At 44.5% G+C, this 16531-nt stretch overlaps 1 protein-coding gene across 1 annotated transcript; it reads right to left on the minus strand.

Annotated features, from left to right (window-relative positions):
- On the minus strand, positions 7202-8026 carry LOC110435964. Its single transcript, XM_021462083.1, has one exon. The coding sequence runs from the start codon at positions 8024-8026 to the stop codon at positions 7202-7204; it is 825 nt and encodes a 274-aa protein (XP_021317758.1).

Consider the following 16531-nt stretch of genomic DNA (forward strand, 5'->3'; position numbering starts at 1 on the left):
CACATCTTCTCTAAAGTCTTGTACTCATCAAGCATAGTTCTTGCCAAGGTGATCAATGTCTGGTTCTTTCTTTCTACTACCCCATTTTGTTGTGGTGTGTATGTTGAGGAGAACTCATGTTTGATTCCAACTTCATTACAATATTTTTCAATGTTGGTGTTGTCAGACTCTTTCCCATTGTCACTCCTTATTTCCTTGATCTTGACATCACATTGATTTGGGGCATTCTTTGCAAACTTCTTGAATATTGATGCAACTTTGGCCTTGTCTTGCAAAAAGAATGTCCAAGTGTACCGTGAGTAGTCATCCACTATGACCAAATAATATTTGTTGCCACCAAGACTAGCATATGTGGTTGGTCCAAACAAATCCATGTGTAATAGCTCTAGCACTCTTGAAGTAGATAGATAGGCCTTGGTTGGATGAGTGTTTGCCACTTGCTTACCGGCTTGACATGCACTACATAATTTGTCCTTCTCAAATGTCACATCCTTCAACTCTCTAATCAATTCTTTCTTCATCAACTTCTTCAGTGTGCCCATTGCAACATGTGCTAACCTTCTATGCCATAACCACCCAAGTGAAGTCTTGGTGAATAAGCAAGTCTTGATGTCAACTTCATCTGAGGAGAAATCAACTAGATATAAGTTGTTGTGCCGGAAGCCTTTGAATACCATCTCATTGTCATCCTCCTTGGTCACTATCACTTCTTTCTTGTTGAATAGGCATTGGAAGCCAAGATCACAAAGTTGTCCAACCGAAAGCAAGTTGAAGCTTAATGAAGACACATAGAGCACATTGGTGATGGAGTTGTCATTTGATATAGCAATCTTTCCTAGACACTTGACACCTTGCCTTTTGAATTGTCACCAAATGTGATCTTCTCTTGATTATCTACATCTTCATCAAGTGAGGTGAACATCTGGGGATCTTCAGTCATATGTTGAGTGCAACCACTATCAATTACCTAATGTGATCCACCGGTCTTGTAGTTCACCTACACACAAGAGATCAAGCTTGAGTTTTGGGGACCCACATTTGCTTAGGGACCTTAACCTTCTCAACTAGTTGCTTTGGCACACAAATCTTCTTTGGCCTTTGCTTGTTGGGCAGCCCCATGAAGCTAACCTTGACCTTGCCACTCTTGTCTTGCCTTACAATGTAGTGAGCATTGAAAGCAAATGGTCTTGCATGCTTGGGAAAAGGAGGTGGTAGTGGTGCCTCACACTCATGAGCAAAGTGTCCCTCTTGTCCACACTCAAAGAATCTCTTTGGCTTGGGCTTGCTTGGTTGACCATGAATTGCTTGTGATTTGATAAGCTTGCTTTGTTGACCTTTGTAGCCAATTCCACTCTTGTCCATCTCCATGACAGTGTTCATGAAAAGCTCACTTTGTAGGTCCTTCCCTCTAGTGAACTTGGCTAACCCTTTGGTGAGGTCCTCCTTCTCAATCTTGAGCTTGTTGTTCTCTTGAGTTAGCCTCTTGATGATTGGGTCATTCTTGCTTTCTAACACTTCCAAGATGAAGGACTGATCTTCTTCTTGCTTGTCATACAATAAACCAAGCTTGAGATATTGATTTTCTTCTTTGAGCTTCTTGATCTCATAAGGAAGGTCCTTGTCTTGATCAAGTGACTCAATCACCACGGTGTTGTGCTTGGATTGCTCTTGCAATTCTTTCTAGAGCTTCTCATTCTCACACTTGATCTTTGCATTTTCTTCCTTGATCATGATAGTGTCCTCATAGCTCTCGGCCACTACCACATTCTTGCCTTTGCAACCAACACATTTGCTAATGCTCTCAACAAGTAAGTCATCACAAGTTGTGGCTACATCAAGCTTAGCAACATGGTTAGTAGCAACATGTGCTTCATTAATAGCAAGATCATAAGCTATCTCAAGGTTGTCATTGTTAGCTTTTAGAGAGATGAACTCTTCCTTCAAAGCTCTATGTCTACTAATAAGCTCATCATGCACACTCTCAAGTTTATCATGTTTATCTTTGAGCTCTTTTAGAGACAGTTTGAGCTCCTTGAGCTTAGTGGTCATGATCTCATTTTGGACTCTAAGCTCATCACTAGATTTAAGCTTTGCAAGAAGAGATTCATTTTCATTCTCTAGCTTATTATTTTCATTTCCAGCCTTTCTTATGATTTTGTGAATTTGTTAAGCAAGTGTACAAGTTCATCATAAGAAGGTTACTCAAATTCACTTTCACTCTCACTACTCTCATCCTCACTTTGTACCTTCCGGTCTTACTTAGCCATGAGGCATAGGTGTGTAGAGGATGAAGATGGTGGAGAGGATGATTGTGGTGGAGCATCGATGGCAATGGCGACAACCTTTTCATCATGACTTTCATTGCCGGAGGAGTCACCACTTGAGCTTTTAATATCGGTGAGTGTTGGCATTTCTTAGCGTCATTACTAAAGATAGACTATAAATCCATCATTAGCAATGGCACCAGAAATGTTGGGTGTTGGTATACTATAACTATCGTTACGTCAGAGAGATAACCCAAGGCCTTTAACGGCGCCGGCCTTAGCAGTGCAGTCTGGTAACAATAATTAGGAATGCCGGATTGGCCATCCTAATCATCCTTACTTACGATATGCAAAGCTATAGCACAGCGCCAGATAAATGCACAGAGTTTATAATCTGAAGTAACGGTACTTAGGTGCGCCAATCAATAGTTCATGAATATAAAGAATAAAACTGCAAGCGAACATAACTGTCATTGTAGCATTTCAACCCATGAGTATTCAAGGTTTATCGTATTTAATCCCGTAGGAGGCCGTAACAATTGCATCTAGCTTGGTTTGTAGCATGATCACTTATTGAGATGCATAGGTAGACATAGTCTAATCAAGGGTCATGGCAGACTCTTAAAATATGGATAGTGGACACACTCATCGGGGCAACCTCAAGGAATAAAGAGAAAATAAGGAAATAAAAGAAATAAAGAAGAACTACTTGAGCCGGCATTGATCTTATATAACTATGCAAAGAATTGTTAGTAGAACATCTAATCAATATAACTAGAGTTAGAACTAAGTATGAGGTTCTGGGGAGATCCCCGCAACTAGACATCCAGCCAATAGGGACTTTACAGAACTCCTACCGGAATACCTGATCATGGGGGAATACCAGGGATGACAGGGCTGTCACTACCCTGCCACCTACCCCTCTACCTGAAAGATACCCGCGCATCCGCTGATCTCTGCATACCCGAGCACCTCGCCCGTGGAATTGGAAACGCCTCCTAGCCTCCCGGGACCCCAACCCTTCGGATTGACAGGCTTGGCTAAGAGTGGCCATCACAGCCCAACGAACTGTTACCCCAATCTTAATTCTTTGTCTATTCATACTAATTCGATGAACGATGAAGAACAAGGATGAACACATCAAGAACATAGCACAAGAACTAAGAACTAGTTCATATACTATGAACAAGATATGAACACAACTATACTCTAATTCAATTGCATAATCATATAAATAAGATAAGAAGTTGCTCATGGAGGAGAACTGAATTGTATTCATACCAAGAAGCTCTAAGATCCTCTAAGGAGACAAGCTCTCTTTGCTAGCTTTGCCTTGCTCTACTACTGAATCTAAACTAAAGAACAAGTGTAGAAATGTGAGGTGTATTGCTCCAAATGATGGTGTGTGTGTGTGTGTTGAATGGTGTGGAGCCATCTATTTAAAGCCCAACAAGGACGGTTCATGGCGATCTAAATTTGGTAGGAGATGAAACTGTCCTATGCATGCCGCCATGCAACCGCGTAAAAAAGGTGGGACCGAGTTGCCGCCACGGGGGGTGCGCCCGCACCAAGGTGCGGCCGCACCACTGGTGGCCCCCCCTAGCCACCGCCTTTGCATGGTCGGTTCGTCTCTGGGCCCTGATCCTTCTCGTGGTTACGGATGGATCTAGTTCAGTGTTTTAGTGGGATTTTCCATTTATCTTTGATTTGCGCCTTTTATGAATACGCTTTCTTGAAGTGCGCTTTCTCGTGTCTTTTGCGCCTTTCCACGTGTCATACCTAAAATTGATATTTGCAACAAAACTTGTGGAAAGGTTAGTTCAAAGCCCTACCATCTATTTATTTTGTTTATTAAAATGATGTTTATAATTATAAGATAAGGGGTACCAACAACTCCCCCACAATTGGTCCTTTGCTCGTCCTGTAGTGAAGGCACTAAAGACCAAATGGGTTCATCTTCCTTGTCAAAAGAATCCGCGTACAGGTTATTCCCAGCTTCACCTGGATTTGTGAACTTCAAAGTGTCTACCAAGCTATCTTTGGTAATTGAAACATGGAACAGCTTGGATTCAAATCCTCTTACATAATCCCTGTGCAGAAACTTAGGGTTTGGCAAGATTTTGAAAAATAAAGATAGCATATGTTTCTTGAATGATGCTATCAAGTCCCTCCTAACATGTGAGTGGTTCCTTACCAAGGCATAAAGAGTTGATGCCTTCTTTAATATAATCCTACTTCTAAAAGGCTTATTTGGAGTTTTGGGTAGGTATGATGGTGGAACTTACTTAACCTGCATATGTTGTCGAGTCAAACCCAGGACCATACCGGAGGGAGTGCGCCATACCCTTAGATCAGAATGTGCAAGTGTGTAGAATTTTTGGTGGAATCCTATCACTACTTTTATTGCAACATTCCTTGCATCAAGACTCTCTTTTGAAATGAGATGAAAAGCTTGAGAGGATATGGGCTATAACACAAATTATATATATAGGGAAATTCCTTTCTACACATACGTGTAGTTACTCTCATCTTCAATATATATATATATATATATGGACGGGTATGAATCCTTCCCAGTTTTGCCCCTTTGGCTTTTTCTCATAATAATTTATATATATAGCCCATTCCTATGATTCTGATGAAAACGAAAGAGAGCTTTATGATAACAAATGCAAGGAATGTATATGAATGCACAATTCTCAGGGTGAGATATTGGCATTTTTATTTGGTGGATATATGTGCGCAACCTTAGTGTAAGAGTTGGCGAAATTTTGGGTGGATGGAGAAAGCATGTTGTGCGCGACTTCCCATTGTGAGAGTCGGCTTTTATATGGTGGGTGCAAGTGAATTCTAATCTTAGAGGCATGAAACATCTCTCGACAGCGGTCCAAAAATTTGACCAAACTCAACACAGAGCAAGCAGCATATGTAGAAGGTTTAATCATGAACAAATATTTGGCCATGGTAGGAATAAAGCTTGATCATTCAAGAAACTTGCTACTGAATTTTGCTTTTTATAAAAGAAAACCCAAGTACTTTGCAAGAACCAGCAAGCATCATGTCATCCTACTATATCACATACGTCAATTACTTAGATAAAATGGGGTCCCTATAACAAGTGTTCATAAATCTCTAGGGATATTAGATAAGAATAAAAAGTATGCAAAAATATATTTGAACATAGACATGTTCGACGGAGTATGAAGGTAACATCATTTTAAACATTTCATTTGAAAATCTTTTTGGGAGAAGAGGGTTTGCACAAACCGAGATTTTTGATTGAATTGTCCTTCCCCCACACTTGTTTTCTTTCTTGTCATGGTTAGTCACAATATATATCGAAAACAAGTGCACAAGATAAACAAACTTTTTTATTACTGATAACTTTGAATAGAGGGAAAAAATATTTGAAACATAAATATTGTGAAAAGGAAAAATATGCCTAAACAAAGATTCGTGCAGGAGGTGTGGTCTAAAGATCTTCAACAAGGCGACCAACACCTAAGGCTTCAGCGACCTTTCTAAGTTTAGTAATAAACTTGAAGCGAAACCTATTAACATCATCACTGAGGTTCCTAATCTCAGTGTTCTTTTCCTCTAGGTCATCTTCTAAAACACGTAACTCAGCATGTAGGCTAGCCTGCTTAGCTAAAAGCTCGGCTATGATATTGGGATCATCTTCTTCATCGCTACTCTCGTACTGTCCTACACGACGCTTGATCTGTGGCAAGTGCCTCCTGATCCTAGGGAGAGTACTGGACGATTTCGTCTTCTTGGCCTTGCCACCCATCTTGCTACCAGCATGATTGCCTTGCCTATCACCACTAGGGGCTTTTCTCTTAAGTCCTATGTTGCTAGTGGACGAACGAGCAGTAGCGGGTATGTTGGCGGCGCATTGGTCGGTGCTTTATGGTTTGCTGGTAACAATGCTAACATCTTTCTCTTCTCAACATGGACCTCCTTGCTAGAACTCTCTTGGTATGGTGCTATGTCTAGATTGGCTATGGTCTTGGGAGTATTGATCAGCGAGGGTGCATAGCTAGACATGGTCACTACTGAAGAATGGGAGAGCTTAGCAATCTTCACAAGAGGGAGATGAGAAATGGTTGGTGTGATAAGAGAAGAGGCCTATGGAGGATATTATAGGTGCTAACGCAGTCTCTGATCTGGAAACAACTTGATCGTAACCATAGACATGATGCTAATCAGTGCAGAAGAGGAAGGGAAAAAGATTGGGGCCGATTAGCGGACCTGGGGGTGCGCCCGCACCAGAGTGCAGCCGCACCACTGGGTCCACCAGTCGGCCTTAGTCTTTCGGGTATTTCTTTCCCTCTCTGAGTATTTCGCGATCCTGGTTATGATCAATCGTGATGCGCAGTGGAATCAGAGTGATAGTGTGTGGGATAGAGTTTTGAATTTTGAAAACTTTCTAAAAGCTATCACACTATCATGCATTTATGAGTGATTGATACCCATGATCTCAAAGATTCAAAAATGAAGAAAATATCATAGAGGCAATATGGACTACTCATAAATACAACAAATGCACCATTTATTCAAAACATAAATAGAAAGAATCTATTCAAAATAAATAAATAAGTAAAAAGAAAATATATATTTATATTTTTTATAAGTAAAAACTTACCTAGGGATAACTTACCGATTTACCTACGGCAAGGGCTTATCTTTATAGTCCATTGAGCGAGACTCTTCTCCCATTACTTCTTGCTTGACGATGGCACATCTGTCTTAGGAGGAGTAGACGGTTGCACCTGCTTGGGCCTCCACTTTAGCAGTATCACCTTTGGAGATGCGGAAGTTTGTTCAACCATCTGCTTTGGTTTCCACACCTGCTTCGGTTGTGAAGGCTTGGGGACTTCGTCCCTCTTTTCATTCTTTTTAGGAGCCATTTTCTTTTTCTGCTCCTTATTATTTTTCTAAGGAGTCGCCTTTTCTTTTGGCTCCGGCTTTTTCTTAGATATTTTTATATTTTTTATAAGTTGAGGCTGGATCTCAACCTGCGTGATGCCTTGGGGGTTTGGCCCATAGAGGATGCGTATCATGTTGCACTCTTGTTGACGGCGTGGCCTGAACTCGAACTTCTCTTCTTGCCCATTAATATTGAAGCGGATTTCTCCAGCCCCAACATCAATTTGTGCTCCAGCCGTACTCAAGAATGGTCTTCCCAGGATTAGTGGTGTTTCTTTAGTGAGCTCCATGTTGAGCACCACAAAATCCACTGGAACATAGTATCCTCTGATCTTGACAGGGATGTCTTGAGCAATCCCTGCCGGGTACTGGACTAACGAGTCTGCCAACTGGAGTGTCATGGTGGTTGGCTCCAAGTTGGTGAAGTTCATCCTGTCAAAGACCGATTTTGGCATGACGCTCACACTCGCCCCCAAATCACATAGGGCGTGGTCGAATTGCTGGGGCCCAATTGAGCAAGAGATTGTGGGGCACCCAGGATCCTGCTTCTTCTCGGGCAGCTCATTGAGTATAGTTGCGCTACATTCTTCTATCAGCTTGACAACTTCAGTGGACGGCAATGGTCGCTTCTTATTGATGATGTCCTTGATGAACTTGGAGTAGGACGGAATATGCAAGACATCCATCAACGATACACTGACGTGTGTCTTTTCGACCATTTCCACGAAGTGGAGGAACTGTTCATCTCTGTCCTTCTTCTTCCTCCTCTCTCTTGTGGGAAAGGGTAGCATCGTGGTGTCCCCATAGTTGTTTGGGGTCGGCTCGTCTTCCATGGATTCTTCTGATGGTTGAGCCAGCCCTTCTGCCTGTGTTTCCTCCTATTGCCGTGGCGCCCTTCCTGTCTTATGGTTAGGATAAGGGGGATCACGAGTGGTCTTACCCCCTCTCGTGGTCACCGCATTTACATTTTCCACAGAATCAGGAGAAACAACAGCTTTAGCGGCAGAATCAAGTTGAGCTACTTTTAACTCAAACTTCTTATTAAAAGCTAGCTGATCTCTAAGAGAAAGGGTTAGGCCATCAAGCTTTGTATTTATGTTGACAAACATTTGATCATTTTTAGAAAGCTTTTCAACAAGATTTTCATTGATTTTGGCCTGATCTAGCACAAGATCTTTCAGCAAAGGCTGGGAGGAATTAAAACTGGAGTAGTTACCTTGGGGGCGGTTCCGGTTGTTCCACCCATTACCTTGCTGTTGTTGGCGGAACTCGTTGTTGATGAACGATGCGTCCTCCTGGGTTCTAGGGCAATTGATCCCCAAGTGGCCAACATTCCCACATTCCTCACACATCATGCGTGAGTCGATGGCTTGGAGAGTGCCGGTGGTAGGATCAATGGCCTGTCCGTCCAATCTCTTCATTAGTAGGTCTATTTTTGGGGCAAGTAGATCTGTCTCCTTCACGGTATGCATGCCTTTTTGTGTTTTGCGTCCCTCTCCCCAACTCTGGTTGGCTACCATCTTCTCAATTAATGTCGTAGCATTCTCAATGGTCAGGGAGAGGAATGCGCCTCTAGCAGTGGCATTGATGTGCCCCTTAGATATGGGCATGAGCCCCTCATAGAAATTCTAAAGCACGAGCCAATCTTCCATCCCGTGGTGGGGGCAGGCCCGGATGTACTCCTTGAGCCTTTCCCAAACCTCAGAAATGGATTCGAGTAAAGTCTACTGGAAGTTTGATATCTTTCCCCTCAAAGCATTTGTTTTGCTCATGGGGAAAAATTTCACGATGAACGTCGCGAAACATTTGTCGCACGTGTTGACAGCTTCCTTGCTCTGGTAGAACCATTGCTTCGCCTTCCCCGAGAGGGAGAAGGGAAACAAGCGGAGCTTGACGCTTTTAGGTGCGACATCCTTGATGATGATGGTTTCGCACAGCACAAGGAAGTTCTGTAGATGCGCGTTTGCGTCCTCACTTGGCAAACCACAGAACTGGTTTGTCTGCACCATCGGGAGTAGGCTAGTATGAAGCTCAAAGTTTCCATTCCTAATGTTGACTGTGGGCCCAACAGGCACGTTGGCAACAGTCGGGGTGGAATAGTCGCGGAGTGACCTGGCTATGGTGGTTGAAATGGATGGTGCGGGGGTGATTGGTTCGACTGTCGGCGACGTGACAGAGGAAGAAACGGCACGAGTCCTTTTCTTCCTTAGGAGTGCCTCCGGAATGCTATTGAAGTTTGTCGGCAGGTTGAAACTGCTCATACACTATCCTGTTTTCATTCCAATAAAAAGAGGAAGAAAACAACAAAGATTACCTTGCTTAAACAATGGCTACCAATGCTTATTTTGTAATCAATGCTAAATGCCAAAGCTAGATGTTTGCATTGTTCTTTGCCCTCCCCGGCAACGGCGCCAGAAATGCTTGTTGGCATTTCTTAGCGTCACTACTAAAGATAGACTATAAATCCATCATTAGCAATGGCACCAGAAATGTCGGGTGTTGGTATACCATAACTATCGTTATGTCAGAGAGATAACCCAAGGACTCTAACGGCGCCGGCCTTAGCAATGCAGTCTGGTAACAATAATTAGGAATGTTGTTTTGGCAATCCTAACCATCCTAACTTACGATATGCAAAGTTGTAGCACGGCGCCAGATAAATACACAGAGTTTACAATCTTAACTAACGGTACTTAGGTACGCCAAACAATAGTTCATGAATATAAAGAATAAAACTACAAGCGAACAGAACTATCATTGTAGCATTTCAACCCGTGAGTATTCAAGGGTTAACGTATTTAATCCTGTAGGAGGGTGTAACAATTGCATCTAGCTTGGTTTGTAGCATGATCACTTATTGAGATGCATAGGTAGACATAGTCTAATCAGGGGTCACGACAGGCTCTTAAAATATGGATAGTGGACACACTCATCGGGGCAACCTCAAGGAATAAAGTGAAAATAAGGAAATAAAAGAAATAAAGAACAACTACTTGAGCCGGCATTGATCTTATATAACTATGCAAAGAATTGTTAGTAGAACATCTAATCAATATAACTAGAGTAAGAACTAAGTCTGAGGCTCTGGGGAGATCCCCGCAACTGGACATCCAGCCAATAGGGACTTTATAGAACTCCTACAGGAATACCTGATCAAGGGGGAATACCAGGGATGACAGGGCTGTCACTACCCTGCCACCTACCCCTCTACCCGAAAGATACCCGATCCGCTGATCTCCGCATACCCGAGCATCTCACCCGTGTAATTGGAAACGCCTCCTAGCCTCCCGAGACCCCAACCCTTCAGATTGATAGGCTCGGCTAAGAGTGACCATCACAGCCCAATGAACCGTTACCCCAATCTTAATCCTTTGTCTATTCATACTAATTCGATGAACGATGAAGAACAAGGATGAACACATCAAGAACATAGCACAAGAACTAAGAACTAGTTCATATACTATGAACAAGATATGAACACAACTATACTCTAGTTCAATTGCATAATCATATAAATAAGATAAGAACTTGCCCATGGAGGAGAACTGAATTGTATTCATACCAAGAAGCTCTAAGATCCTCTAAGGAGACAAGCTGTCCTTGCTAGCTTTGCCTTACTCTACTACTGAATATAAACTAAAGAACAAGTGTAGAAATGTGAGGTGTATTGCTCCAAATGATTGTGTGTGTTGAATGGTGTGGAGCCATCTATTTATAGCCCAACAAGGACGGTTCATGGCAATCTAAATTTGATAGGAGGTGAAACCGTCCTATGCATGCCGCTATGCAACCGCATGAAAAAGGTGGAACCGAGTTGCCGCCACGGGGGGTGCGGCCGCACCACTGGTGGGCCCCCCTGGCCACCGCCTTCGCGTGGTCGGTTCGTCTGTGGGCCCTGATCCTTCCCGTGGTAGCGGATGGATCCAGTTCGGTGTTTTGGTGGGCTTTTCCATTTATCTTTGATTTGCGCCTTTTCTGAATACGCTTTCTTGAAGTGTGCTTTCTCGTGTCTTTTGCGCCTTTCCACATGTCATACCTGAAATTGATATTTGCAACAAAACTTGTGGAAAGGTTAGTTCAAAGCCCTACCATCTATTTATTTTATTTATTAAAATGACATTTATAATTATAATATAAGGGGTACCAACAGTGAGCCAATCTCCAATAATGTAAGCCTTGCCATTTTTGTTCTTCTGATACTCCTTCTTGCCACCTTTCTTCTTGAATGCCTTCTTGTCACTCTTCACATCATCACTTGAATCATCTTGCTCCTTGTTCTTCTTTTTGTACTTGTCCTTCTTGGGTTTAGGACATTGATGAGTGAGATGACCAAGTTCACCATAATTGTAGCAATCCATCTCACAGATGGGCTTTCTCTTGCTACTTGTGAATAACTTCTTCTTATTGGAGTCAAAGTTGACTCCTTTCTTGTCTAGCTTCTTCAAAATCCAGGTTCTTCTTCTCACCATGAGGGCTATGGAAGCATCATCATCACTTGAAGTTGATGACTCAACTTCAATCTTATTTGACTTGCCCTTGTGAGAAGCCTTGAGGGCCAAGTCCTTCTTCTCTTTCTTCGCTGATGAGGAGCTATCTTGGGGGTTCATGTGCATGTACATCTCATGAGCATTGATCTTCCCCAAGATGGATGTCGGTGTGGCGGTTGAGAGGTCACCTTGGTGAAGCACGGTAACTATGTGCCCATATTTCTCAATGTGGAGGACACATAGTATCTTTCTCGCCACATCCGCCAGACTCATTTTATTTAGCCACGTCCATTGAGCTCCTCTACAATCACATTCAAGCAAGAATACATTTCATTAGCATTTTCTTTAGGAAGCATCTAAAATGTATTAAGCTTGTTCAACATAAGATGGAAGCGCTCCTCACGCTCGCTCTTTGATCCCTCATGGAGCACACAAAGTTTCATCCATAGTTCATGGGCGGTTTTGTGGTTCCGCACACGGTTGAACACCTCTTTGCAAAGACCTCTAAAGATGTGGTTTTTGGCCTTTGCATTCCACTTCTCATTTTCTTGCTCTAGTGGAGTAAGAGCCGCGTTCTTTGCCGGAGGGGTGAACTCTTCTGTCGCGGCTTTTAGGCACTTAACATCATAAGCTTCGAGGTATGACTCCATCCGTATTTTCCAATACGAAAAGTCATCACCATCGAACATAGGTGGCGGTCCATTACCGTTAGACACCTTTCTCTAGGCGGTGAAGCCTAAATAATCAGCACTATGCTCTGATACCAATTGAAAGATCAAGATGCCCAAGAGGGGGGTGAATTAGGCTTCTCTAAAAATTTAAGCAACCTACAAGCTCCAATTCAACCCCTTTGTGCCTAAATGTGTTCTAGAGAGCTACCAGATAAAAGTTTTGCAACCTAGTTCCAATCCTATTCTAGCATGGCAACTCTAGGATTGTAAAATGCTCAAAGTAAATGCTAGAATGTAAAAGGATGAGGGCAAGAAGAACGCGGTTATGTTTTGCCGAGGAATCATAGAGTCACCACTCTCCACTAGTCCTTGTTGGAGCACCCGCGCAAGCGCCTTGCTCCCCCTTGGTCCTCGCAAGGACCAAGTGCTCTCTACAGGGTGATTCTTCGACACTCCGTCACGGTGAATCACCCAAAATCACTCACAAGCTTGACACGAGCCACCCACAAGAACTCCAGGCGGTCTTCGTGCCTCCAATCACCACTGAACCGTCTAGGTGATGGCGATCACCAAGAGTAACAAGCAAAGAACTCTCACTTGACCCAAACAAGGCTCTAGAGAGTGGTGGATGCACACTTAACTCTTGAAACTCAACTAGAGAAGGATTCACTCAAGAAATCACTCAATTCTCAATCCTCTCTAGGCTCTTGCTTCTCTCTTGCACCACAAGGTGTTTCTCAGCTAATCAAATGGGCAAGAGACCTCCCATGTACGAGGTGAAGGAGTATAAATACCCCCCATCAAGTCCAAGGGTCGGCCACCCAAATTCCTCCGATAATGGGAGCACCGGATGTGCTCAATGTTGCACCGGACGCGCTCCGCAGAGCGTCCAGTGCTCCATTAACGTCTAATTGTACTTCACCTGCCACACACCGGACGCAACCCACAGTGGGTCCAGTGACTCACCGAGACAGCGTCCGGTGAAAGGGCAAACTTCAACCCTCTCTAGGTAAGGGATCGGACGCACCCCAGTGGGTCCGGTGCATGCGTTCTGTGCTCGGTCAAAGTTCATACCTCTCTGGGTATGGGACTGGACACACCATGGGTCCGGTGCATGCGTCCGGTGCCTAACCCTAGGCACCCAGACGTGCTGACCTATGTTAGCACCACCGGACGCACTCATAGAGCATCAGGTGCTAGCGTCTGGTGCTGTTTTAGCACCCAAACTTCGATGAAACACGAACTTTCAAAAACGAAGTTTAGTTATCTCGATCTAAGGACTTTCATAGATATTCCTAGTGCTAGGTTTACCAAGTGTGCACCATACCTAAACCTAAAGCCTTGCCTAGGTCAAGCTACCCGCTCAATGCCCCCTTAATAGTATAGTCAAAGGAAAAACAAAGTCCTAAACTACTCTAAGTGCCCTTCTTCACCATATGGCACCTAGACCTAGTATAGTCTCGACGATGTCCAGACATCCTTTGAAAACCGAAACAATTTCCATCATTAAGTCGGCATGAACGATCTAGTCCATCAATCACCATTACCATGACCTAACATAAATGACTTTGCCTCTTCAAAACACACGTTAGTCATTGTAATCAACATTGTCATTAATCACCAAAACTCATTAGGGGCCTAGATGCTTTCAACGGCAATTGCTAGTGCCGCCGAGCTGGCTAAAGTTGTCAGTATCACACATGAAGGTCTTACTGTTCCTCCACCTCGAGCTCCTGCGGCCGCTGTTTGGGCTTCCAGCCTTTGATTACTAGTGCTGCTAGTGCCGGTAAGTCATGACTTTAGCTTTGTTTCTGTTTTGGGCATTTTGGTTACTTTTGGATCCTACTCAGTGTGTTTTTGTGTTATGCAAGGGCTTCTGACTCGACGATCTCCGGTTGGGCTAGTGCGATGCATGAAGTTCATTCCATGATTGGACGTCTGCTTTTGACCTCCTATTTTGTTTTATCTTACTTTTTTCTCTTACTTGTGTTTGCTTTGCATAGTCTTTTCGCCATGGGCTCTGGCATATGGATTTTGCCACGCTGCTTCACATGCAATTTGAGCACCATAGTCTCGTAGGTCTCCTTTGTAGCTTATTGTCCTTCCCCCCTTTTGGTTGCGGAGGTTATATTATTTTCACTTAGTTTGCATGAATCTTTGGAAGTAATATCGTAAAGCTTCTCCCTGTCCCTGCCGACACTAGAATAGGTCTGTGGAGGTTAGCCCTGACCCTGCCGACACTAGAATAGGTCTGTGGAGGTTAGTGACTCAGCAGTGAACCCCTAGAAGTTGGCCAGAATCTTGTCGCGGAGGTTCTCCCACGAGTAGATTGAACCGGGTCTGAGCATTGAATACTAGGCCAACACATCTCCTTCCGCAGCAATCACAAAGGACTTTGCCATGACAACCTCATTTCCCCCTGCAGAGGTCACTGCTGCCTCGAAGCTCATCAGAAATTGGCAGGGGTCCGTCCTTCCATTAAACCTAGGGAGGGTAATTGGTTTGTAGGTCGCTGGCAGGGCGAGGATTGTAATCCTTCGGACAACGGGGACCTTAGATCCAGGGTGCCCCGTATTGTGCCACTGTAGCTCATGGGTTGTGCGTTCATCGTCAGAGTGCCGTTGGGCTGCGTCGCAGGTCGTGGTGATGGTTGCATACTCTGGATTTCTACCTGCAGAATGGAAAGTTGTTGTCTGATCTCGGTTGCCTGCATGGCAGCCATGGCTACCTCCTAGCTGGTCGCGTAGGCAGCTGCGATTCTGTCTCTTTCTTGTTGAAGGTTCTGTAGCTGTGCTTGCAGAAATTGGAGTTCCTGGACTGCCGAAGGCTCTAGATGCTCCTCCGCCGGGGGGACCTGGTTCACCTCCGACTATGCGTACTCAGGACCCTCCCGGCCTACGGTTGCGTACGCGCTCCAAGCGGCTCGTCTTGGCCTCCCCGTCCTAACAGCATAGTTTTAAATCTGCCGCTATAGCCCGCTATAGCCTTTTAAAGCAGGGAACCACTATTTATGTTCATATACAATTTAGCCGCTATATCCCGCTATAGCCTGATTTAGCTCCGCTATTAGCTGTTTTAGACATAAACCGTTAAACACCTTAGCCCTATTTAGGTCTCAGCCTGCGGTCTCGTGGTGCTGCTCCTGTTTCTAGCCATCGCGGATGATCGTTCGGGCCCCACAGTGGGCGCCAATGTTGGGAAATACGACCTACACCTCCTAACAGCACGTTGGGTCAAGGGCCTGCTCACGCGCTGCAGTGAGTGGCTCGATCGACGTGACCGGACAAGTTTTTTGCCTCAAGATGGTAGGTCTAGCAGTAAATGACTTTCAGTCCTCCTACTTTAAGAGCAGTTACATTCCCCTTATATAGGGCACGAATGTCGACCTAGACTTATTACAAAAATACCCTGTGACGGCAGGGAAACATTCTGGCAGATTCTTTCGCTACGGTCTGCCAACCGCGGGGTCATTTCAGTAATCTGGAAGCGCGAGCTCCACGCGCGCTGCTCGCTTGGGACTCGAGCTTGCCAGGACTCAATCGTCCGGTCGGCCACCGATCCTTTGACTTAGAAGCGCCAAAGGTTCTCTGCCGACACCGTGAGGCCCGCGCCGTCCTGGGGCACCCTTCAGTCCATCCTCCGCCACGGGAGGAACCAAAGGACCCCTCCTTTATTCCTCGTGATCTTCGCCGCCAGATCGGCTCCTGCATTCACAACACATCACACGAGACGCGTTATTATTTGCTTCACCCAGAACCTTCGTATTCCATCATCCGTAGGTCCGGGGGACGGAGGTTTTGGGCGACGGCAGGTCTAGGAGAAGACAAGGTTAAGCCCCCAACAAAAAGAACTCTCGCATTAAATGCATGTCCCGGGTAGTTGGGTGGTCTATAATGGAGTAGCTGAACTCGGGTTTCATGGTGCCCACCAGTTGGGTGGTCTATAATAGGATGCGGTGGCCACCTCAACCACCATTTCTTGCCTGACCATGGGGTCACGCTGCTCGGAATGTCTTCTAGGCGCCATTACTTGTTCTGCAGGTGGCAGCATCATTTCTAGCTCCACGGTCTGGTTAGCAAGGATGCCTCGCTCCGCCAGTTCATTATCAACTAAAACCTTTAGCTGCAGCTCAAGAATAGTGTTTCAGAAAGTAGCATGTCTGTGTATACTTGCGGTGATG

Source organism: Sorghum bicolor, chromosome 5 (assembly GCF_000003195.3).
Source record: "Sorghum bicolor cultivar BTx623 chromosome 5, Sorghum_bicolor_NCBIv3, whole genome shotgun sequence".
NCBI classification, from domain to species: domain Eukaryota; kingdom Viridiplantae; phylum Streptophyta; class Magnoliopsida; order Poales; family Poaceae; genus Sorghum; species Sorghum bicolor.